Below are 26151 nucleotides of genomic sequence, written 5' to 3' on the forward strand. Positions count from 1 at the left end.
TTGATATCTACATAGTTTAAGTTATTGTATATTTTTTTTTATTATTTGAATGCATTCATATGATCAGTGGCGTATTTAGGAATTTTAGAATAAGAGCAAGACATATTTTGCCGCCTCTCCCCTAGAAAAAAAAAACTAAAAAACTTCTACACCGCGCAATGGTGAAATTTTTAATACCATAGAACACCGTGTTATATAAATACTATAGTATTCTATAACTCTATGGCACACATTTGTTGTGACGGTACCCAAAGCCCCTACCTAAATACGCCTCTGCATGTGATGCGTTCTCACTTACGATGTGGATTAGGCCTACTGGGGACACCACAATAAAAAAAACGCGCCTCGTGTAATACCTCATAAAGTTATTAAACAATACGGACAATGTTATTGGGCGTCGTTTAATAATAAAGGTGGTGTGGAAAATTACAAATTTCTTATCTTATAGTTACCTTGTACACATTTTTTTTTTATTAAATACCAATTAAATAGTTATTTATATCAAGAAACGAGAAATATTAACGTTTTATTGAGTATTACAATAAAACAGTTTTGAAAAAAAAAATATTCTCTGACTTGTTACAAAAAGACTCCAAGTAATTATTATATTAGTTCTTATTTTACAAAGACACTAACAAAAGCAGGTCAAGTTATAATATTACCAGAAATATTGTATGTATCTATTAGTTTACTTAAAACATTGAATTTACACATATTTTTATTTACTAATTATCGTGTATTTTATTAATGATTTTATTTTTATTTCATGTAAATTTTAAACTTCATATTTTACTAATTTACTGACGCATTGGTTACGTAGGTATTTGTGTCTTATAATAAAATACAAATGTTTGCATGTGAATATGTGATTGTACACATTTGGATTTTATTAACCATAGGCTACAATTCCTCTAGAATCATTATGTTCTTAATCTTTTACACTAATCAGTTTTCAACAAAAGTGATTTTTTATTTTCTTAAAATTCAAAAACGAATAGCCGTAAAATTAAGAATGTTTACTAAGTATTTATTTTATCATTTTTTCTATAAATGGTATAGTTTTCAAATAATTGTAATTCATTTTGAGCTCTTTATAGACGATTATATTTGCGTGCTTTATTAGTGTTTTTAAATAGCAACAATTGATAAATGGATAGTTCTATCGTTAGCAATGTTCGTTTTGTCGTGTTTATAATATATCTATATGAAATGCGAGATTATTTTATTATCTACTATGGGCCTACGGTTTACTCTGATGTATTATAGGCATAGGCGGAAATCTATTGAAAAAGTTGAGGGGGCTACGATTTCAGAACTTTATATTTTATAATTAATTCACTACAGAGCTTTTAAAAATAAATTAAAACACATTTTATTGGGAGTTTTTTTAATGTTTTTCAGTTTTATACCTTTGTAGTGAGTTAACGATTGAAGATAAAGTTCTGAAAATTTTTACAGCACTTCTCCTGGACTAAGTGAATCTAACAAGACCCCAAATAATAAAACCCGTTCTCCATTTGCGGTAATCTACCACTCTAAATGAAAATTTAGCAAAAAATAACAATTTTTTTAACTGTGAAAAATTATTATACACAGTGATTTTTTTATCATAAAACACTCATTATTTCAAGAAGTTCTTTTAAAATTATAAATAAATTCTACATTAACATAATCGATAATTCATATATCGTGTATATTAGAATATAATGAAACATTACTATACTTATTTAAGACATCGAATCTAATATCATAATTAATGGAATTAGAGATTTTACTAACGCCATGTAACTTACTTACATTTCATAATATTTTTAAAATTTAAATTGTTATTTAAGTATTTTTTTAGATAAGTTTTTAAAATTACCGCCAATATCTGGGTATCCATGGATTCAGTTGATGTACGTGGATCTACTTGATGCGGGATTTAGGTGGTACGTAACCATGAATAACACCATAGATAGCACGAAAAGTGATTTCATCGAATAAATTACTACAAATTACGAATATCAGTTACTCCGAATGTGACTCACTAGAATATTATTGCAAGCATTATAGACATATTATTATAAAGAAATTAATGTCAGTGTCGGCGCCAGATATTTTTCCTAACCCAACCTGTTTGTGGGGGGGGGGGAGGAATTTATGTATGCTCGATCACCCATTAATTTGTTTATACCATATTTTCAGAAAAGTATTGCTAAAAAGATTTTGGGTATAACATGTTATATTTTTAAATAAATAATCAAAAACTATACTTAGTTTATTATTATTATAAATGTACTACAATATAACTTCAACTTTTTAATATTATATTATAGGGGAGGGGGGCAATGTAGGGGCAAAATCAAACGTGGGGAGCGGGGATATTTGCCCACCCTGGACCTCGTGTAGCGCTGCTCCTGGTCTATGTTATTAATTTTTTCCATATTTAAAGATAAAGTAACCAACATACCTAATTAGTATAAACAATTTGAATCTATAAAATGCATTAGTATCTTTATTTTTGTAGTCAATATATACATTAATAATTCTGAATACATTAATTGGTCTAACCATAACATAAAATTACTTGATCAAAAAAATACATAGACATGGAATAATAACATAAAAATATAAAATACAATGGAGAAAATAATTACAAAAAGTCTATTTATGTACACTATGCAAGTAAAAGTAAAATTAAGTCTTTTATAAATAAAATTAAATGTTTAAATCGCGTAAGTAAAAGGTTGACACAAATATTATATAAAAGTTTAATTGACAAAAAGTAAAACAAAATATTTATCTTAGGCCTGGACCCAGTATAGTGGGTCTAGAAGAGCGTTTCTCATGTTCTTTCTTCTTGTTTGGATCTGGTAAAAAGCACTTCCACATTCGCAGGGTCTCATCTGCACCAGCTGAAAGTACTGTTGAACCATCTGGTGACATGGCTAGATTCAGAATACGATTTGTATGTCCAGTGAGCTCAGCAACCTCATGGATAAAATTAAAAAATAAAATAAAATAAAAATATTTATCAATCAATGGTACTTCATGCACACGTTATTATATTATTAATTAACTCACCTTTGTCAACGAAGGATACTTCCAAATTGTAAGCTGGTTGTTTGCAAAACCGTGTGCTGATACCAATTCTCTGTAAGTTTTTGACCACAAAATAGCACACACCTGCGAATTAGCATTAACTGAATTGATACACTGACCATTGTTGCAATTCCAAAACCTGATAGTTCGATCGGCTGTACCACCGCCACTGGCTAGAACATTAGTTTGCCATGGACACCAGTCTAATGCTTTAACGGCAGCTTGATGTTGGCTAGAGTAAAAATATGGAAAATTATACTCTGTTATACATTAAAATTTTTAGATACTCCAATATTACCTGAAACTGTATATTGGTTCTGATTGGTAAGTTGCTTGGCCAGGTAAGCCACTATACACATTCAATAGGTTATCGTTGCCTCCACTGGCTAGATAACGACCATCAGTTGACCATTTAAGACCACATACCTATACAAAATTAAATAAGGTTAGGGTTAATGTTTTGAGACATAAAAATGCTTGCCAATTCAAAGATCGGCATGTGAACTATCTTGATTTTCAATTTTTAAAAATTTATTAATTGTATATAATATATATTTTATTTTTGTTTTCATTTAGTGAGATAGATTTCTGAAACGGACTTCTGAGCAGATTTTATTGTTTGGGGTCTTGTTAGATTCACATTGGCTAGGAGAAGTACAGTGAAGATTTTCAGAACTTTATCTTTTATATTTAATTCACTACAGAGCTTCAAAAAATATTAAAACACATTTTATTGGGCATTTTTTTTATGTTTTTCAGCTTTATAGCTTTGTAATGAGTTAACAATTGAAGTTAAAGTTCTGAAAACCTTCACAGCACTTCTCCAAGCCAATGTGAATCTATCAAAAACCCTAATAACAAAATCAGTTTTCGAGTTTCAGTAATCTACCACGCTAAATGAAAATCTACCAAAAAATAATTTTATTTGGAAATTTTTAATCTACTTGATAATCCCTTTCTAATGAGCTATCAACCAACTTTTTAGCTATAATAGTTTTGGAGAAATGTTAAAGTTTTGGGACTGTTCACGTCAACGTTTTTGTGAATTCAAATTGTTATACCTCTTGGGTGCGATATCGGATCTCTTTCATTAATACTTTATGTTAAAGCTAGCTTAACTATCCACCTACTCATTACAACTGAGTCACATTTTGTCATTTTCCTATTTAACAAAAATTCAGACTTTTTTTATTTCAATTACCATACTTACTTGATTAAAAATCAAGAAAGTAATAAAATCAAATATTCTAAAAATCTTGGTACATACTTCTTGAGTGTGGGATTGAATTGTACCAACAATGTGTTCTCTCTGTCTGACATCATTGTGAACAAGTTGTCCATTTCTGCAACCTGTAGTTAGTATATGATTGTTCCATGACATGGCACCTACTCTTGAACTGTGACTGTTCATTACACGCAGCCGCTTTGTCTGTGATGCATCCCATAACTAATTCGATAAATAATAATATTAGTTTAGTATTATTCTATGTTCAAAATTAGATATATTTTTACATACTTGTACAGGTCCTAAAGCAGTTCCAACACTTAATAGATTTCCGTTAGGGACCCAGCTTAGAGAAGTGACGTAGTCTGCGCCTTCTAAATCTAACAATTGGTCAATGGCACCAGTGTCGGCATTCCAAAGATATACACTTGTGCCTAAAGCTACGGCCAATATGTTGGAAAAGCTCCAGTCAATTAAATTTAGATCTGTTAAAAATGAAAACCGTTATTTATAGTTACATGAATGTAGTTAATAGAATACTGTACAATAGTCATCAACAATTTCAGGAGCGTCCAAAATACGGTCTGGTGCATGTGGTATATAACGAGTAGCTCCACGTATATTCATAGGGGTCTTAGATTGACTATAAACTACTTTTAAAGCATTTTGATAACCCTAAAATAATTATTAATTATATACTTGTGCTTATAAGAAACTATTAATTACTATACATCAGGAGGAGCCGGTGCTTTGTTTTGATAGGATAGAACACGGACATTATTAATATCACAACCATGGAGATTCTCAGACATGGCTTTTCGGTAATCTGATTGAGTTGGACTTATGTCAAGGTTTTCATTCTCTTGGTTCATCTATAAAACAAAATCAACTAATTTGTTAAGATAAAAATATTAAAAACATCTAAATATTTAATACACATTTGTGATTTACTTTAAAATGACTTATGTCAAAATTTGTAGACATCCTGGAAGGAATGAATCTGTCACCACCAGGTGTTTTAGGTTTAGCTGGTGTATTTGATGCTGATCTTGAAGCTATTAAAATAAATAGTTTTACTGGGTGTAATTTACTATAGAATATGAAGTTAAAATATTTAAAAAATAATATTTATTAATGTAGGCAACAATATGATTGTATTTACCTGTTTTTTTCATATAGAGTAGATAACAATATGCAAGTATATTTATGATTTAAAATATTAAAAAAAATCAACAATTATTTGTTATATAAGAACTCAAATTGTTTTGGGTATATTTGTTTAATTGAAATAAATGATAGAACATTGTTTCATTAGCATGTGCTTTAAGATTAAAGACACACTTTTAAAATTGTGTAATTTATCAATCTATTACGTTAAAATTAGACATACCTACTTAAATTCAATATGAAACATGAATAATATAATATTATCATTTTTTTACCTTGTATCGAAGTAGATGAATTTTTAAAATTATTAGTAATCAATGATTCTGGAGAATTAACATTTAATTTTCGAGGTTTTAATTTATTTCTTTTAAAAAATCGATTAAGATGATTTTTATTCATTTTTAATGGTTAATTTTAACAACTTTGTGAATTATTTTTGATAGTCAGATTAATTTTATAGCAATTGTTACTATAGATGATTTTAAATTAATACTATTGAACAAATTAACAAATTATAGTAGTTGATAATAGTTTTTATATAAAATTAATTTTGATAACCACAGTGACATAGATGGAAGTATACATATTTAACAACTTTACAAACCTGGTGACTTTGATTTATTAGGTGTTTTTGATGGAGTCTTCTTGATAGACATTAATTCATTATTTTTTCTCGAAGTATTTGCAGAACTACAGTGCAAACATAGTTAAAACAACACAAAATAATTTATTTATTTATTTTTATTAAAATAAAACATAACAAACACATTTCTTAAAATGTACACAAATGTAAATAATGCAATACATTAAGATATACCTTGAGGATGATTCTACGCTTTTCTTCATCCAACGCGGAACTGGACCGCTGGTAATTGGCTCATCCATTCTTACAGCACTTTTGAGGTCATTGACAAAGGTAAATTGAGACATTCTAAACTGAATGTATCAATAGATAGGAATATTAATATATGTGGATGATGAACTGATACCTTTTGCTATGGAGTAAAAAAAATTATTAACTAAGTACTTATCTCACCAGAAATTATTAACAAACTAATGAAAAATATAAGAAAATTGTGCAATACATTAGAATTATTATTTGGTTTCTGAGATCATGATAACATTGTTTTTCTTTACTTACCTGTGGATAGCTAGAAGCTGGAACTAAGTGTAATGTATTTGTATTCACCTTGATAAAAAAATATTGTACATAACTAATAAAGGATTCAAATACTTAAGGGATTCTTTTTTGGAGGTCAATTACAAATGATATGTAAATTAAGAAAAAAACATAATAATACAATAAAAATGGGTTTTTTTCAGTCGTTTGAAGAATATTTTGACTGTTGTCTGTTACGCTTATGACAATTATTATAGTAATATAGTATTGTCAAATACTTATGAGCATTACACTACAATAATCGGTACTCGGTACGAAATGGATTTATTTTTGGATGATAAATGACAAACGCAAGACCGCAAGCCGTTGGAACCCAAGATCCAAAAAGATTGCAGATTCGTAGGTGTAACTGGTGTAAAAAAGGCCGTTGTCCGTTAAAATAAATACACTGTTTGAAATCTATGGCGTACGATCGTATTGATAAGAAAACGAAAATCAAGTATGACCAGATCGACAACTAATAGATATACACTTAATATTTATCATAAAAAAAATACTAGATACGTTTATGTTACTAATTGTATATTATACTTTTCAATTAAAAAAAAACTAAATGTTAAGAAATCTTAGAAATGTGTAATTATAATCACAGAACAATAAATTATAATGTCCTTATGGTTTATGATATGCCATTAAATCGCGATGCCACAGAATAAATATTTCGCGGTAAGGCTAAACTGTATTTATATTTTGATAAGAAATTGTTTTGAGGTTAATTTCACTATCACAATTCACGCAATATGTTTTTGAAAGATCTGCCGGGCATATCTGTGCCCATCTCAATATCCGAGGGATTTGTGCGTTGTGTACAAATTTAAAATCTGTAACTGTCTATAGTATCTAGTTTTGTCGAATCCTGTGTAGTGTGTAGTTCATGGACTGACGTTGTTAATAGCTACTTAAAACAAAATGACCGAGGACGGAGTGAGCACGGTGCTGGCCCGTTTCAAGTCGGAAACGGGCGAGACGGTCAGCAATATGATGGACCTGCCTCGAGATGTCACCGTCAATCATTTACAACTGATTTGCAATTCGTTACTCAAACAAGTAATAATCGAATGGTTTCCGAATCTATTGCGTCTACAATGTATTTCAAGTAGCAAATAAATTAATAATAAAAACGATACAATTTAGGAAGAGACTGTACCCTATGCATTTTTTGTCGATGACAAAGAAATCACCAACAATCTGGATGAATGTCTTGATGCCAAAAAAAAATTCAGCACTGAACTCGTTGTAGATATTGTCTATCAAGAACAAGCCGTGTTTAAAGTCCGACCTATCACCCGATGTACCAGGTTAGTATTGAAAATATTTGAATGCAATGTAATATTATGTCTCTACATAGATAATTATTATTGTATTTTTGTAAGTTACCGTAAAATGTTTTTAGTTCTTTGCCTGGTCATGCAGAAGCTGTGATATCAGTTCAGTTCAGTCCAGACAGTCGGAAATTGGCCAGTGGGTCTGGTGACACCACAGTTAGGTTTTGGGATCTTGACATGCAAACACCGTTGCATACCTGTGAAGGTTTACCACTTTTTATTGACTTAAAATTTAATTATTAATAATATTGATTTAGCCATGTATATAATTTTATGTATATTATAGGTCATAAAAATTGGGTGTTGTGTATTGCCTGGTCTCCAAACAGTAAATATTTAGTATCAGGTTGCAAAAATGGAATGATCATGTCTTGGAATGTTGAAACTGGCAAACGAGTTGGTCCACCAATGACCGGACATAAGCAATGGATTACTGCTCTATGTTGGGCTCCATATCATTTATCTCCAGAGTGTAGAACGTAAATAAGATATTTCATTTTTTCTGTATCAAAATTCATATTCAACTCTACAAATGTATTATATTGATCTAGATTTGCGAGCAGTAGTAAAGATGGAGATATTCGTATTTGGGATGTAATACTTGGTCAGTGCCAAAGGTCTCTTACTAGTCACACACGTAGTATTACTTGCTTAAAATGGGGCGGAACAGGCTTATTGTATAGTAGTTCACAAGATCGTACAATTAAAGTTTGGAGAGCTGATGATGTAAGTAATAAATACTATAATGATTTAAAATAATCGTATTAGTATTATAATTTTATAATAAAATACAGTAAAATCTCGTGTGACCACTCAAAAATACAGAAATATTATTAATTTAAAATTATTTTTACAATGAACAGTTAATTGTATTAAATTGATGATACTGATTAATCATAAACATCCTTACTCTACTGATAATGAATATGTATAATGAATAATATAAGTTAAAGAAAATTATGAAATAAAGCCAAAAATGGAGCATTCCTTGAAAAAGAAAAAAAACAATTATCAATACCAAAATTAATTAATTAATTCTGCTAATAGTTTCTTAATTTATAATACTTATGATTTAATTTAATTAAAAATAATACACATAATATATTAATAAGTATTTTGAGTATTCTAGATTTATCTAAATTTTGACATTACTCTATCCCTATATGCAGTGGATTAATTAATGAGATTGCAGTGTACTAATAGGACCCAATTTGATTTCAAATTAAGTTAAACTTATCAATTTGATAATGAATAAATTATCAACACAACAAAATGAATCAATGTCTTATAGCTTTTGTTTTCATGTTATATTTAGGGTATTTTATGTAGGACGTTAGAAGGCCATGCTCATTGGGTGAACACTCTTGCACTCAGTACTGATTATGTGATAAAAACAGCAATGGTACCCCTACCTTGTTCCACTGACAAAAGTATACTTATTTGTTTTTATTAAAATGTTAATTTTTTTAATGTTCATGTGATTTTTTTAGCTGATAATGTATTAGCTGAGGCTAAAAAACGATATGATGCGGCTGTTGCAAATGGTGGTGAACGATTGATTTCTGGATCAGACGATTTTACGCTTTTTTTATGGGCCCCTGAAAGTAGTAAAAACTCTATTGGTAATAATTTCTGTTAATCCTGCTCAAAATGATCATTTGTATACATAATAATATATCAAATATAATTGAAAAGTATTTCTTATTGTATAGCAAGGATGACTGGACATCAACAGCTGATCAATTGTGTACAGTTTTCACCTGATACACGGATAGCAGCATCTGCTTCATTTGACAAGTCTATAAAATTATGGGATGGAAAAACTGGACAGTAGGTTTACTCATATCTTTGAAATAATTCATGTGTTGACGAAACATTTGGTTTTCCTTAGATTTCTTGGAACAATGCGAGGGCACGTACAAGCAGTTTACATGATATGTTGGTCAGCCGATTCTAGACTACTAGTTAGTGGAAGTGCAGACTCGACGTTAAAAGGTCTTTATTTTACATTTTTTAATTCTAACACAACTACATTTAAATAACAATAATTATGATATTTCTAGTATGGGACGTGAAAGCCAAAAAATTACAAGGTGATCTTCCCGGTCATGCTGATGAAGTTTTTGCTGTTGATTGGTCTCCAGATGGGCATAAAGTTGCTTCTGGCGGAAAAGACAAAGTACTTAGACTGTAAGTCTTATTATTTAAAAATAATTATAATTATTATATTTTTTTGTTTTATTTATTATTTATATTGTTTAAATGTATAAACATATTTTAATATTTTTTATATAGATATTATATCTAGTAGTAAAAGTTTTAAAACTCTGAACTGATACTTACTCTATCTGGCACTGTACTACATTTAGAAATGTATTATACATATTAATAATGTTTGAAATTATGTTTCATCAGATGAATATGATGGACGGATATTTATGTTTTATTCTTTATTTTTTCATTTCATATTTATTTTATTGACAGATAATTAAATTATAATTTAGATTTTATACAACTATAAAATTAAAAATATACTGACCTCTACTTTAAACAACATTCTATTCTAATCAAATGTAAAAAATGAATCTGAATGTTTGGTTATTAGATATTGCTTATTCATAACTTTTTTTTAATTATTTGTTTCAGGTGGACACATTAATTGTTTAAACGTTTCTCAAAAACAAATTATTTACACTGTTCATAACATATTTTTATACATCATTGACTTTTCAATGTATTAAATTATGTAAATAAATGTTTTTATTATATGTAATATAAATTGTTGTTTCTTAAATTATTTCTATTTGTTTTGTTTTACTCTCCATAAACTGAAGTAAAATTTGTCCAAACAATTTGAAATAATAGAGTTCATTATATAATACAGATATTTGCACTATACCAGCACCTTATGATTAGAATTTTTGTACACAACGTAATCAAGATATTTACAGAATTTAACCACAATAATTTATTTTATGATCTACGAAAAAGTTCAGAATTCCAGCTTATTATACCCAGTGACATCACCTCAGAACTTCATATCCTTCAGTGATATTTTTCTTGAAATTTCCATAAAATATTGTAACTAAATTAATTTATAAAAAATTTAAGATTCCTGACAACTCAAATCTTATAAAAACTGTAAATGGTCAGAAAGATGTCAACCAAGCATCTCAGCCTCTCAAAAAATGAAGTACATTAATTATTAAGATAGTAATTAAATTTCTGAGGATAACAAAGTGTATGACTAAGCTTACGTAAGACAAAAATTATGTTTCATTTTCTATAACACTCAAAAGTTGTTTAATAACCGAAATCAAGATTATAGAATACTGAATCAGTTACTGGAAAACAAATACAAAGCTTAATATGTAACAAAACAGTTTAGTTGTAAATAACTTGTGATTGGCATAAACATAATTAATATAAATATTAAAGGTAAAATTCAAACATTTAACAAGACTGGATGAATCATAAATCATTATCAATGAGTGTACATTGTAAGGAGAAAATAAATATTTAAAAAATAAAATAGGTAATCTGATAAATATTATCTCCCATAGTTTTAAGATGTAAATTTCATAACGATAAAGCTACAATATGATAGTAAATAATGAAAATGAATATGTTCACTATAATGCTAAGCCACATTTAAAAAATTATAACAAATACACATAATTATTGTGACCACTAACCAATAATACTTAGCCCAAAAATAAAATAATTGTTTAAATATATAAATATGAAAAAAAAAAAAAATTAAAGAAATCCAAATTGCTCTATTTAGTTTAATTTATAATATCTAAAAACTTTGAACAATTATATAACTTAAAAAAAAAAAAACAAAAACAAAATATATTTCATAAATATAAATCTATATATTTTATAATATTATTATCTATTGTAATAATGTAGTAACTTTGACCATTAAAAAATAATTAAACTATTAATATTATCAAATGAGTAAAAATAAAATAAATAACTACAACAAAATATATTTAAGAGACACATTATTTTATTATAGATACCTATTAATTTATTGAATGGCACAATAATTAGGTAATAATAATAACAATATAATATATCCATAATAATAATAATAATGATAAAATTAATAAATAATCAATGGTACCTATCAAACAACTTTAGTGATGTGATTTTCTGCTTAATCAAAAGTAAGAAACACCAACAAATTCTAAATATTGTTCATTTAACTCATGTTTCATGTAACAAAATAAATAGTATTTGTCTAAAACACATTTATTATATGTATATACGGCATAAATGAAGCCAATGATATAATTGTGCGCTTTTTTTTAAGCAGAATAAAGGCTATAATCAAAATTGTCAAAAAGTTGTGAAGTTTTTGTACAGCACTTTAATTGTGTTTGATTACAATATTATAAATTTCCCTATTGTTAAGTTTTTTAGCGATAATTTTACCTGAAATTATTTTCAAACCTAGTTTGATACTTATTGATTTAAACCACACTCTCCTTGTCAACAATCTGTTGCCTGTCTGAATATGTTTTACGTAATGATACTTCGCTAGTTCGACAAGACGTAGCAGTACCATTGAATAATCCAACCAACCAACTCCTAATTGAATTTCTTGAAACCAATTTCTTTCTATGAGGTTCCATAGAAATATCTTCAAATGAATGCCATCGTTTATTGTCTTCTATTGACAATAAAGGGGTATATTGAAGGCTACCATTAACTGCAGTTTCCTCAACACTTTCTTCACAGTTCTCTTCTTTTGTGCATTGATCATTAAGAAGTTTTGAATCCTATAGAAATAAATAATTTTTTGATTGTGAAATATATATATGTTTTAATATATTAATTGCAAATTAATATAACTGTTCTCACCTCTAACGAACGACAACTTCTTTTGATCATTGAGCTCACTCTGCTTATGTGTTTGTTTGGAAATGGATCCATAGATGTTGAATGTATCATTTGTTTACATCGTGATTCAAGCAAAGGATATGGTAAAGGAGTGGGCCGCTGTTCGTGGAGTATAGTCTGACTGTCTTTGGCATTTTGATCAAATGAATTTCCTCGTGGAGCAAACGATGGGCGCCTACTGCCGTACTCTCCAAAATTGTATAATTTTGGACTGTGACGTTTTGATCCACAAAACAGAGGAGGTGATTCAGTCAAATCCACCTAAACATAAAAATAAAATAAGTCTTTATTTTGTAAAAATAATTGTTATTTCAAAAATATAACTATAATATCTATTTTATGGTTTATTTTACATACATCTCTTCTTTTAATAGCTTTATCAGTTGTCCCTTCAAGCCAATAAGTGAGTACATCTCCTTTTCCTTTCATGTTTACATATCCACGTTCTTTGATTATATATCCTCCCAATTCATCAAGAGCATTTTTACATTGTTGACTTATGTGAATTTTCAATGGTTCACCGTTAGATTCCATTCGTGAGGCTGTATTTACAGTATCGCCAAACAGACAATACCTAGGCATTGTAAGACCAACTACACCAGCTACTACAGGTCCTATTAATCGTTAAAAATAAGCAATTTAGATAAGTAATAACAATAATGAATTTCTATCAAAATTTTTAATAAATTATGACACTATGTAATACCTGTGTGAATTCCTATTCGTAATTTTAAAGTAGCTTCTGGATGATGTGCTATTTTGTGATGTTTTACGGCTTCAAGTAAATTTAATGACATTGAAGCTATTTCACCAGAATTTCTATTACCATTTCTAATAGGCAACCCAGACACCTAAGCCAAATAATACACTTTCCATTTGATAATTGTAATTTGTAATAAAATAACAAATGTAAATAATATTTTATATTATGTAAATAAAATGAATAATTAAATAAGATAAGAACAATAATAATAATACATACCACCATGTATGCGTCTCCTATTGTTTCAACTTTATAAACATCGTAGCCTTTAATGATTTTGTCAAATAATGTGTAAAGATCGTTTAAAAAATTAACAACCTTAAATACAAAAATTAGTAATTACTATATAATTTGTATGATTTTATTATTTAATATTTGTATGCTGGGTTACATATAAAATTAACTAATTAAAATATTTAATGGTTCTTTAAAACTGTATGGACCAATCATGCGTCACTAAATATTGTTTAAGGAATTATTAGCTCACCTAGAATTCATTACACTATAAGCATAAGCGCAACTAGACCTCTAAAACGTGGGGTGCTAAAACTATTAATAGTTTACCAATTGATGGTATTTCACTTAAATAATAATTGTTAGGTATAAAAAAACAAGGGGTACTAAATTTTAACTTAGGGGGGTGCTAAAGACATTTTTGCACCCCCCTATAGTTGTACCACTGACTATAAGTGATTGTGTGTAGCCTGGTTTTAATAAATTAATCTCATATTATATTATATTATATTGAACAAAAAACTTTACTATTTCATATTTATATACTAACCTGTAAAGGGGTACTCTCAGCAGACATTGCAGTAAAACCAACAATATCACTAAAGTAAATAGTAACTGAATTGTATGATTCTGGTTCAATACCATGTCCTAGAGTTAATTGTTTTGCTACTGGTCTGTTAAATTATATAAAATTCAAGTTAAAATTTCATAAATCTAAACTATCAAATTAATAATTACGCTGGTAGCATTCGATGCAATAAATCTTCAGTTTTTTGTTTTTCTTCATAAACTTCGTGAGTGCGTTGGTTGACTAGATCTTCAAGATTGTTTGCATATTTTTCCATCATGTCCATCATTTGATCCATTATATTTTTATGTCTAAATTAATAAGATAGGACACATTAAAAATATATTATAAATAATTATGATATTAGGATCAACATACTTTCCGTCTTTCATTTTTTTGAGTCTGGCACGTATCATGCCAAAGTCTGGTCTATTTTCTGGGAATTCATCCCAACAATCGGTAATGCATTGGATGACATAGTCTTCTGCCATTTCGCAGTCTCTCAAATGGTGTATACTAGGCCTCAGTGGCACACCATTTATTTCATCATAACCTAACTTAACCAGTCTTATAATTTCTGGTATTAAACACAAATGTAACTTAAATATTTTATCTGGGGCTCACAGGTTTTTACCTAAAAAATTGTTACCTTTCATGTATCTAACCTTTAGGTTCTTCGACGCCGCAAGCACCAAAAGGACCTCGTCGACACATTATTTCATGCAAGATAATAGAAAACGCATATACATCCGCTTTTTGTGTACCCTTTACGGATGCACTAGGATCTCTTAATAGCTCTGGAGCTTTCCATAACAAATCTAAAAATAAAAATATAAATAAATATATTGTATAAAGATTTTTCAATGATAATTTCAGAAATTAATTATAATTTCTGAAAAAGCTTACTTCTAAAATACTGATGTTCACCAATAGAATCGTTTTCTGCGCCTTGCCTCAAATCATGTAGACCAAAATCAGTGACTTGCAATACCCAACGACTAGTTACAATACAATTAGATGATTTTAAGTTCCCATGACAACCTAAAGGCGAGTTGTGTATAAATATCATACCCTGCACAACAATGGGGTACACTAACGATTGACACGTTCAATTAAATTAGAATGTAATTAGCATTAATAACAGAGTTATTAGACCAATGTAAAGCCGGTTACAACTTACTCTGATGAGATCGTGAACTAAAGATGTGATAAACATTTTGTCTAGTTTAATGTCTTCATTTTCTACTATATCCTACAAAAATATAAAATTACAACAAATTATTATATGTTTTCTGATGAGAGAACATGCCAAGATTTAATGAAATTTGGTTCTTTTGCTCATTTCCGCAAAATAAATTGCCGTAGTGGAGCAGATCTCAATGGCAGGAGTAACAAGAGAATAGATAAAAGAATCAATTTGTTGAGCCCAGACATGTTCTCCCATTGGACAGAATATATTGAGTATATTATATAATATATAATGAAATTAAAAAAAAAAAAAAACTCACATAGAGACTTCCTTTGGCACAATAATCGGTAACTATAAGTATTCGTAATGGTTCAATAGTAGCACCGATAAAAGAGTTCACGTTGCTGTGTTTTAAATCTCTCAATAGTCTCATTTCTTTCATTTGTTCTCTGGAGATGTCTTTGCGCTTTGAAAACTTTAATTCTTTTATTCTTACTGTTATGTTACGATAATGACCAGTTGTTGCAAAAACTTGAAGTCCACAACGGGATTCATACGAGGTAGCCGAAACCAAACTCAACTAAACAACAATATCAGTTTGATAAAATAAAAAACTCAACTTAAATGAACACAATTACTTTGCTGGGAGATGAAACAATATCTTTATTGTAGTATCCAAGCAGATCTGATGGGTCTATTTTCCACAGCAGTCCTTCAATTTCTAATTCTATTTTCCATTTTCTATATATCGACAGAGTGATGACAAATGCACAGAATAAAGTTAGTCCCAAAACTGTAGCAACTATAATGGAGCTCTTTTCCATGTCGTTTTTTTTACATAACTCATTGTTGAAGCCACAACTAGGTTCATCATCTGGTCGACTCTTACCAGGCCATTCAATTTTCAAATTAGGAGAGTTCAATTTGTACTCCTACACTTACAAGTAACAAAATAATATTAAACATTTAAAGAATAAAATACAATTTATTACTAGATTGCATATTCTTACCAGTAATTCACCGTGGTAAAATTGAGCCACAGGAATCATGTAATATGGGCAAGAAAAATTTCCTTCATTCAAATGGTATTGAAAATCGTGCGACTTTAATGCTACCACTGAATAGTTTCCTTCCGAATCACCATTATCGTCTAATTTGATTGTTGCACCAGTGATGCCTATACATAAATTGCATTGTTAATATATTATTTATAGTGATATTTTATACAATTTGCACTGTGCCCATTTTAAAAATGTATTATTAATTTTTACTTACTCTGGTAAGTTATATTATTGACAAGTGTTTCAATGATTAGTGTTCCATTGTAAGCTATTTCATCAATCATTTCACCAGTTAATTCCCGACCGTTGGCTTTATCTCTAAGCAAGAGATCTAATGTTCGTGCATATAACATAACCGAATCGTACAAATAGGCAGCATAAATGGACACAAACTGTAAATCAACAAAAATAATTTAGTGTTACGGTCGATACATATTACTTGAAAAAAAAAAGTGAGCAGTACTTGCCTTGACATATGATGCGTTTTTAAACACGTTTGGTGTTGGAAATTTAAACGGTTCTTTGCTGGTGTATTCTGATACTTTATTTGTGAAAACTCCATATTTTTCTGGTGACGGTGGCGAGGCAACAATAACCAACAACGAACGGGCACGTTTGAGAAAATTTTTCTCTTCCATACAATTCGACATGTCTAATGAATCACGTTGTCCTACACGAAGAAAAATCAAAACACGAATATAAGTAATACGTTAAAATAGTATATAGTTTCACTGGCAGCAACAGAAACAATATAATAATATAAAGTTAAAATATTATAATTACTCCACAAATATTGTTGGGAGTCTTTCCAAGTGTTGATCTTAGTGTCCGCAAAAATCACCATGTAATCACCATTGTCGAATAACTGTAAAGCGTGCATTGTGTTCATCATGTCCACCAACGATTTAGCAACACCCAAAAATACGTAAACTAAAAAATACAATAAGTGTCAAAAAAAATGTTTAATTATGAAAATATTTATAATAGTGTACAATTATCGTAGGATGGGTATCCTGCCAGTAATTAACTAATCATTTAATAATATTATGATAAATTATAATACAATTAAGTTGCGATCAAAAGTTTTTACATCTCGCCTGCTCGTCATATATAATATTAATAATATTATACTTTTATACTACACAAAAATATTTTATATATTTTGTTTGATACATTCGGAACACAAACAACACGCTGTACATTGAATAGATAATATTACGAGTCACTACTGTCGCTGTAAACTAAAAAAACTAATTAATTTGATTCCGATACAAATTTATCCAAGTTTTTTCTTGGATATTAGAAATAGTTAAATATAATTTGAAAGTTATGGAGTTTTTATTTACACAATACACACAATTAGATTTATTTTATGAGACTTGTAAGAACCTACTTCCTAACAGGTACCTATAACAGAAAAATTATGATGACGCGAGTTTACTTTATCGAGATACTCGTTGTTCAAATACAAACGCTCTGTAAATGAGTGAAATTATTAAAGTATTAATTAATTTATATTAAACTGCGCATTGTACAAAACAATATTATGACAATAAATCATACAAGTGGTTTATGACCAAATAAAAATTAATAATATATATAATCAAAAGTTAGTTATTAAAATAAACAGCCTTTGTTTTATTTGATTAAGTAGTACAAAATAATAATACTTTTATAAAATATTATTAAAAATTAAAAATAGTGTAAACACTATACAAATAAAAAAGTAGAATATTATAGAATATTAGTTATTTTTAGATATATATAGATATAATTTTAATAAATTATTATGATTACTGATAGTAGGCAATTAAATTCAATTAAATTTGTTGTTATTTAAAAACTTTTGGTCTCTTCCAAGTTACATCCCTTTTGACTCTTCGCTTGGTATTTTGGTTTCATAAAGCTGAAAAGTTTATTTGAACGCGCTAATCTCTAGAACTATACCAGTCGAATTTGAAAAATTATTTTTTAGGTAAGGTTGTAGGCTATTTAATATCATGCTACACAGGGGCGATTCCAGGAAGGGGGCCCTAGGGGCCGCGCCCCCCTCCCAGGCCTATATTTCTAAAAAAAATTGTATATTGTTGAAAAAAAAATTATAAGCTAAAAACATATTATACCATCGATTATCATAGATACGTACAAGTATGTAGGTATGACAGTATGTACGTGCTATCTATATTATGTAAATATTATGAAAAACCTATAATCATAAGAAAAATTAAAACTAAGGTCCCCCTCTAACCAAGTCTGTGGAGCCGCCTCTGGTGCCACAACCCTTAAGAGCCGATCAAAAAGAAAGAACGCTAAACGAAAACGAAGTATTAGATGCGATGAACGAGGGCCAACTATGTCCACAATGTCAATTTATGATGAAATATATTTTAAAAAGTCCTATAATATAAGAGGTGGTATTTTTTATGGACAACGAAGTTCATAGGGATAACTATAAAGAATAAAGATATAAAAGGAACGTAGTTTCGTCTACGAATGATAAATATAATTATAACGACATGAACAACGCTTGAATCATATAAGAAAAGTAATTTTAATGGTCAATGAAATGCTCGAAGATAGCTAGTATTAAATAATTCTCTACGTATTTGAAGTATAAATTAATAATTATATTATTCTCAAACCATACAAATCTCTTTTTTAAAATTCGAAGAAAGAAAATTGAATTGTCGTTTATCAAATTAATTGTATAGTTTCTTATCTCGCAGAAATATTTTAGATTATGTTTGAATTGATAAATGCAGTGTTAGTTTTATAGTGATGTTTTTTTTTTTTTGAAGACATATAATATTATAGTAGAAAAATCATTTAATCTTCTAACTTTTATAGTGATTTCTAGTAGTAAATAATAATAAATTAGTACTTTGGGAAGGGGGATAGAAAATATAAGGTAACTATAAGTACGATTTTAAGAAAAATCAGAATTTTACCCAAATTCATATTTGATAAAATCAATGTTTTTTTTATTTATAATTAAAAAATGGATAGTTTAAATAGAGATTGGATTTTTCAACAAACATTCAAATTATCATTAACTAGTTTAAATAGTTTGGAAATATTTTGACTGTTTTTGTGCTGATTATAGACATTTTCAATTTGGTTTGAGAGTACAAAATAAGCTTAAAATTACAAGTTTCTTTATATTGTTCTTATAAAGTTATATATGGCATTGCAGCGATGGTCGCGATGTCCAACCGTATGCGATACGGAGAACGCGTATTTATGTGTTTATGTAATTATCTTCAACCTGCGCGGATGCATAAAAAATCTTACTTCTGGTATTGACCATGGTTTCTTGTACTACAGAGTACCAGTGTCCAACGTTGCAACACGACTGATCTTGTTCGCAGCACTGGTGCGGATCGACAATCGTTAAGAAATGGTTGATGGTCATGTTGGCGTATAACGCTTGGATTTTCAAAGACTCGGCTACGTTCTTCCACGGTTCTTCTGTGATTATGCTGAACTTCTTCCAATTGTAATACCTCAACAAGGAAATAATCGATTTGGTGATCTACAAAAAATAAAAATCTAAATTAAATCGTTTTTAGTGTTATGATATGTTATTTCGAGTGTCAGCCAACGGAACCGAACATTTTATTGATTATCTGAACTAATGTATTATATATTTTTTGTGTAAATGTACCTATGTAATATACAATAAAATAAAAATTGGAAAAAATTCTCGAATATTTTTTTAATTATATTTTATTATGTTACGGCGTAGGTTAGTGAAAACAAAAAGTTTGACTATAAAAATGTATAAAGTTGATAACTGTTATATAAAATGTATAAATTAATAATTATATTTTTCTTTTGCATTAAAGAGCATGATAAAAAAAAAATTGAAGAATTTTCTGTTTAAATTAAATATATTTTGAAATCATTGGTGCAAATATGAAACGATGTATATTGTACTCGTAGATCCGTCTTAGTCACCTCGCTTAATTATTTTTGCATATGATATTCGGCGCAATTGCCATGCTAGTTATTTAATATGATAATTATATAGATATAGTTGTACATAAATTATATAAATTTACATATTTTTATTTCATTACTTGAGTGTCCGGAGGTTCAGTTCGAGCAAACGTCGGTACTTGCGATGCTTTGTAATCGGCACATTTCTGAAACACATTGAACATAGGTTATGGTCGGCGCATAATTCTATCAAAATGATTAGTAAGTTTTAATAAAATAAGATTTATAAAACGCTCCAGTGCTCCACCATATATATATATATATATATTATACACAAAGTCGAATGATGTGTGTTTAGGATTAGAATATTATGTAAAAATGAATTTATTGCAATAGTATGTTCTATTGAAATTAATTTATATTTTTGTATAATTAAATTTTCCGCGAATGAATAATAATAGATAAATTACAAAATTTAAATTTAAAAAAAACATTTACGGCGTTCAAGGTAAAGACAATAATTCATATTTGTAACCATTATTATAAAATATTATTTTACTATTTCACAACTTTTGGCATAGTGTAAATAATATTAATAAAAGGTTTATAAAAAGCTTTGTTACCCAAACAATTTAAACGGAAAAAAATGAATGAACTAGACTACATACAGCACCAGAGTCCTGAAAGATTCTAAGGGGTGGCCTAACTAGCCTAAGATAGTTTCTCAGTATTAAATACTCAATAATAATTCATAACAATGTATTTTTACATAATTAAAAGTTATTTATAGGTAATAGTTGGAATATAAATAATAATAATTGTTTGAGAACACAGTTTTCTAATTTACGAGTATTTACCTATATAATATTATATAACAATAAATTAAAAAACCAATGCTATTATTGTGAACAAGAAAATCTGAACGAAATTGGCTCGTTACTACAAACAGTTTTTGTGTTATATAAACCAACAAATATTGATAGGACACCCACTCATGTGATCTGTATGTTGGGTAGGTTTTTATGATAATTTAATTTTTAAGCGAATTATAAATATTTATAATATAAAATGTACATATAATACATGCAATACATGCTATTTTTAATATTAAGTTAATGTAAGCTAAAAACCTCTGTAGTTGAAGTCTTTTACCATATAAACATACAATATAAAAATACTTGTGGAAATTCAGAGTCCTTTTTATTTTTATATTACCTCTATATAACAAGGGAGGATTGATCGATTTAAGTGATTAATCATTATATAGTCATTATTACTGTACTGCTGTCTTTTATACAAGGAGTTAAACGCCCTAGTTGTCTCCGTCAACAAACGCATAACACAACAATTTCCATTAGGAAAAATCCATTTTATATTGTGAGATCTAATACCTAAAAGTTAATAAATGATCTATATTATTTAATTTAAAGGTATGGATATTATCTGAGGCATCTCATCATAGACTTTTACTGATATTTACATTAAAAGTATGTGGTTCCTTCTCGTATGATTGTATATATACAGGTTAGATATATCAAACAAGCGCCGAAAAGCATACCAAATTTTTACTAGAAACAAAATAAAATTGTGGTATTTAAAACCTAAGAACTAAGTAGACGAGTTTGAACTCCTCTGTAATCAGTATATTTTTTATTCTGATTTCACGATTAAAAATGCAAATTTCGTTAATCTAGCCGCCTTTCACCTCACGAACATTACTACCTAACGGGCCCGCAAGTAAATGCTTAGACTGTTATACATTTTTTAGAACAGCTTAAATGCTCAATTTTAAATAATTTATTTTTACTGATCATAAATGATTACAATATGGATTTATGAACGAAAATGTAATGATTGTTACAAATGAAGAGCTATACGATCAGGATTTATCTTAAATCAATATGAATAGAAAGTCAAGCCCTGTCTGACTGTCAGAGAGCTGTTCCCATTGTACACACGACCATGTACTATTTCTCATCGAAAACATAAACCTAACAAAACGGTAAAAAGTAAAAAGATCCGTCATCAGTTATTTATAGCATCACACGACCTTGAAAAATGCTTCAGCACACATTAACCAAAACGCTATGTATAGATTTTCCGGTCGTCCATTTTCGCAATCGTTGACTACGTTATATAATATAACCTTGGGTTTAGACAATGACTACCCTTTTTTCCAACCAGCTATAGGTAATGCTGTATACCCCAATGGATAGATATATGTACTATTAGTCTATATACAAAATGTGTCAGTGTTTTGGGCGACGACAATATTAAGCTCAATTTAATCGCATATGTTAAACATTTGTGATAGTTTCATAAAAAAAAATTCTATAAAAATATAATAATTACATTATAATATTTTGTTATTATTATTATTATAGTACATTAAATACATAATATAAATCCTGTTAAAGTATCGTATTCTCGACATCGACATGCAATTCCATAATATATACACACTGGTAAACGAAAACGTTAAAATATTAATAAATACTATTGCGATAAAATATAATACAATAACAATAGGAGAAAAAATTGTGACATGGTTCTTAGATTTTTACTTCATTAGAAAACAAATTCTTATTGAAGAGTTCTTATTTAAAACTCTAAAATGTAGCACTGTTTTCAGTTACTTATTATTCTATTTTTTCAAATAATTTGTACACTATAATTTATTAACCACCCGTTTACATGATGCGAAAAAATATTATTTATATATTTAAAGCCATATGTGACATTTGACAAATTGCATAATTTATAACAAGTAATATAGTTGTACTTAGAGATAGCAGCGTATAAGATCAAATTGATACAGTGAAAATCAAAGAAATATCGCGATCACATGTAAACATAAGTTTTTTTTCCGTAAGGAAATTGTGCACAAAGTATATATTTTAATTACACGTCAGATGAACAAAATGCAAAGACAAAGTTTGCAAACAACACTAATAATAACCTGAACGTAACTGTTCATAAAACGCACGCTATGTTGTTCTTCTCATATTAATGACTTTGGCGGAGGTTTAATATTTTAAACGACGTTGTGAGTTGTATATTCAGTGTCGTAAAACACACTTTGTGTGTACTAACAAACATTATTGAAAAATAAAAGTAGATTTATCAACTTATGAAATACTTACAGAACGTGTATGTTTTCGTTTATTTTATTATTTTATTACTTAAGTCTTATAACATTGCCAAGAGAATACATAAAAAAAAAAAAAATAAAGTACAAAATTATTGATAAAATTCTTAATAATAATATTATATAGGTAGGTATAGTTTGGTGGGTAGGACTGAGATGGGTTTTTATATCAAAAAGCAATACGTAACTATATGAAAGCCTATGAACCTATAATAACTGTAATTGTAAGACGATTATATTATATTTGTAAATAAATTAAGGTATTCTAAATATTTTACTACGTCTACGCCAATCCATAAATTTCCAATACGTATATAAATGTATTATATTTTCATATACAGTATTGTCCATCAAATATGTTATTGATAATATATAAGCTTAATTGTTTATAAAAAATTTCGTTTACAGCAATTTCTAGTTATAATGAAAAATATGATAAATATAATTAGAAACTGATTACAAATTAAATTATACAATTATAATAATGCGACGTCCCTTAAAAAAATATTGTACGCAAACATTGTATTTCGTCTTAATATAAACCCTAACAATCAATACAGAAATATTAGGAATAAAACTTCATCAGACCTTGGGGGTATTTAAATATAAGATATTAAATTTAAATTATGTTTTGTAATTAAAAAAAAAAATATTATATACACTGAAATTCGAAAGTTATATTTTAATAGGCGTGTCAAAGAAAAATATAACGAATTTATAATTCGAATGAACCAGAAGAAAAATATTACAACCATCATATACAAAATATAATTGCTTCATACCATAAATGTTTTAATTTTATATATTTTTAAGTTAATATACTATTATTATATGAGCACCTACGAGGTTATTACTTTACTAGTAACAATACTATCACAGGGTTATCCTCTACAAGTATACAAACAAAATTAGATTAATGGATAAGAAACAATATTCACGAAGGCGATCAAATTACTGAATATAATATATCACTTCACATCAGCAATCAATCTTTTCGACAACTGTTGACTTGTAGGTCTTAGAATATGTTTTGTGAACATTTTATGATATTCAATAGTTTGTGTAAAACTATTGAATTTCTTTCTGGCATTATTATTTTTATATTATAAGTATGATTAATATGGAAGACATAAAAAATAAATTGTTTATCAAAACATATAATATAACAATTAAGAACACGAACTTGTAGTATGCACACGATCTAAATAGCGAATTCAATGCTATTAACTATATATATTTCTACATCCATAACAGAGGACTACCGACATGCTGCCAGCGAAAAATGTAGGTTCGAGTAATAATTAAGAAATCAAAAAAACACTACACTTGCCACGATTTTCTTGAAAATGTATATATAGTCTCCAAGGACACTTTAATCTTTAAAAAACCCTTAAAAGTAGTTTGTGTATAATTTTTAATCGAATAATGAAACACGTGAAATCTCACAGAAGAGTAATATATTTATTATTAATGCTTTAAAATGTATTTTATAGAAAAATAAACAATAAAACCTACACAATCCTTGCATTGTCCTTAGTATTTTATTGTAACTATATTTCAATAATAATATTGTTTATAAATATCATACATAGTTAGTCTTTGATTTAAATTAATTGTTAGCCTTATTCTATAAATTAATCAGAATATCAGATACATAATTAGTTTCAATTATTTGAACGGATCAATCTAGAATGTCAATTAATTGTTCTTATCAATATTCTATATATATATATATATATATATATATATATATAATGTACACGTGTGAGTCGACTGTAGCAGCCGACAATCGGTTATAAATATATCAACATTGCCCACCCTTAATTAAAATATAATAACAATGCGCGAAAACGTCGACAACACATACAACAATGATAATGTGGTCAGACGAGAAAAACGGGCCGAGAAGAAAAGTGGGCGTTCGCAGCGTGTTCATCATCATCATTATTATTATTAAAATTAATTAAAATACACGTGCTGTATATCATAATATTACGATGTACCTATACTAAGTAATGTAGAAAATGTATCACTGCATACACGTCTTGTTATTTCGGTAAACTTTGGTATTTCTTAAAGAAAGGTTTTTACATAGAAAATAGTACTGTAGAAACTACAAATCTACCCAATTTTTTAGTTTATAACAGTTAACACATTCTATTTTAGAATACGGAACTAAATGTAGTTGGTGGAAGATTTACAACCTAAAAAAATTGGATTTTTTTATAAAAACTAAATCATTGTACTTTATAGTTCAAATTTTAATATAATACTTCGATTACAGTGTAATTCACAAAAAAAAAAAAACAAAAAAATAATAATCGGAGCTCTCGCCGCCGACAGAATCACCTTGCTAT

The 26151-nt window shown here is 28.3% G+C and overlaps 3 protein-coding genes across 7 annotated transcripts in view; 1 reads left to right on the forward strand and 2 right to left on the reverse strand.

Moving 5' to 3' along the window:
• Positions 1-2552: 2552 nt before the first annotated feature.
• On the reverse strand, positions 2553-7053 carry LOC113553195 (cell division cycle protein 20 homolog). Its single transcript, XM_026956391.1, has 11 exons — positions 6618-7053; positions 6294-6471; positions 6081-6166; positions 5261-5364; positions 5041-5181; positions 4855-4984; positions 4601-4794; positions 4352-4531; positions 3383-3510; positions 3067-3316; positions 2553-2973 (listed from the first exon to the last, which is right to left on the reverse strand). The coding sequence occupies exons 2-11, from the start codon at positions 6404-6406 to the stop codon at positions 2782-2784; spliced, it is 1518 nt and encodes a 505-aa protein (XP_026812192.1). The 5' UTR covers positions 6407-6471; positions 6618-7053; the 3' UTR covers positions 2553-2781.
• A 339-nt stretch (positions 7054-7392) lies between these two features.
• LOC113553111 (notchless protein homolog 1) lies at positions 7393-10687 on the forward strand. The gene is made up of 11 exons (XM_026956269.1): positions 7393-7703; positions 7791-7954; positions 8050-8186; positions 8268-8460; positions 8533-8707; positions 9297-9411; positions 9472-9603; positions 9694-9811; positions 9873-9976; positions 10045-10171; positions 10628-10687. Exons 1-11 carry the CDS (start codon positions 7566-7568, stop codon positions 10638-10640), a joined length of 1416 nt encoding a protein of 471 aa, XP_026812070.1. The 5' UTR covers positions 7393-7565; the 3' UTR covers positions 10641-10687.
• A 1334-nt stretch (positions 10688-12021) lies between these two features.
• LOC113550961 (receptor-type guanylate cyclase Gyc76C-like) overlaps positions 12022-26151 on the reverse strand; it is a 42734-nt gene continuing 28604 nt past the window's right edge. For 4 of the 5 annotated variants that reach the window (XM_026952935.1, XM_026952934.1, XM_026952937.1 and 1 more), the window contains 19 exons: positions 20787-20852; positions 19999-20239; positions 17491-17637; positions 17175-17377; positions 16922-17099; positions 16657-16823; positions 16285-16578; positions 15966-16226; positions 15638-15709; positions 15364-15529; positions 15123-15275; positions 14836-15034; positions 14628-14768; positions 14440-14563; positions 13875-13973; positions 13599-13743; positions 13250-13506; positions 12854-13153; positions 12463-12771 (listed from right to left, as the gene is read on the reverse strand). In XM_026952935.1, the coding sequence (XP_026808736.1) occupies positions 12463-12771; positions 12854-13153; positions 13250-13506; positions 13599-13743; positions 13875-13973; positions 14440-14563; positions 14628-14768; positions 14836-15034; positions 15123-15275; positions 15364-15529; positions 15638-15709; positions 15966-16226; positions 16285-16578; positions 16657-16823; positions 16922-17099; positions 17175-17377; positions 17491-17637; positions 19999-20239; positions 20787-20852 (3522 nt within the window). Of the gene's footprint in view, positions 12772-12853; positions 13154-13249; positions 13507-13598; positions 13744-13874; positions 13974-14439; positions 14564-14627; positions 14769-14835; positions 15035-15122; positions 15276-15363; positions 15530-15637; positions 15710-15965; positions 16227-16284; positions 16579-16656; positions 16824-16921; positions 17100-17174; positions 17378-17490; positions 17638-19998; positions 20240-20786; positions 20853-26151 lie in introns of all 5 variants that reach the window. The other variant, XM_026952938.1, reaches the window with a different exon arrangement.

This window comes from Rhopalosiphum maidis, chromosome 2 (genome assembly GCF_003676215.2).
Source record: "Rhopalosiphum maidis isolate BTI-1 chromosome 2, ASM367621v3, whole genome shotgun sequence".
NCBI lineage: Eukaryota > Metazoa > Arthropoda > Insecta > Hemiptera > Aphididae > Rhopalosiphum > Rhopalosiphum maidis.

Coding starts and splice junctions, on each gene's coding strand:
- LOC113553195 (XM_026956391.1), bottom strand. CDS start 6,406: ATGTCTCAATTTACCTTTGTCAATGACCTCAAAAGTGCTGTAAGAATG. Junction 4,985..5,040: donor AAGCACCGGCTCCTCCTGAT/GTATAGTAATTA, acceptor TAATTATTTTAG/GGTTATCAAAATGCTTTAAA. Junction 3,511..4,351: donor TTCAATCCCACACTCAAGAA/GTATGTACCAAG, acceptor AATTTTGTATAG/GTATGTGGTCTTAAATGGTC.
- LOC113553111 (XM_026956269.1), top strand. CDS start 7,566: ATGACCGAGGACGGAGTGAGCACGGTGCTGGCCCGTTTCAAGTCGGAA. Junction 9,412..9,471: donor ACCTTGTTCCACTGACAAAA/GTATACTTATTT, acceptor TGATTTTTTTAG/CTGATAATGTATTAGCTGAG. Junction 9,812..9,872: donor TGGGATGGAAAAACTGGACA/GTAGGTTTACTC, acceptor GGTTTTCCTTAG/ATTTCTTGGAACAATGCGAG.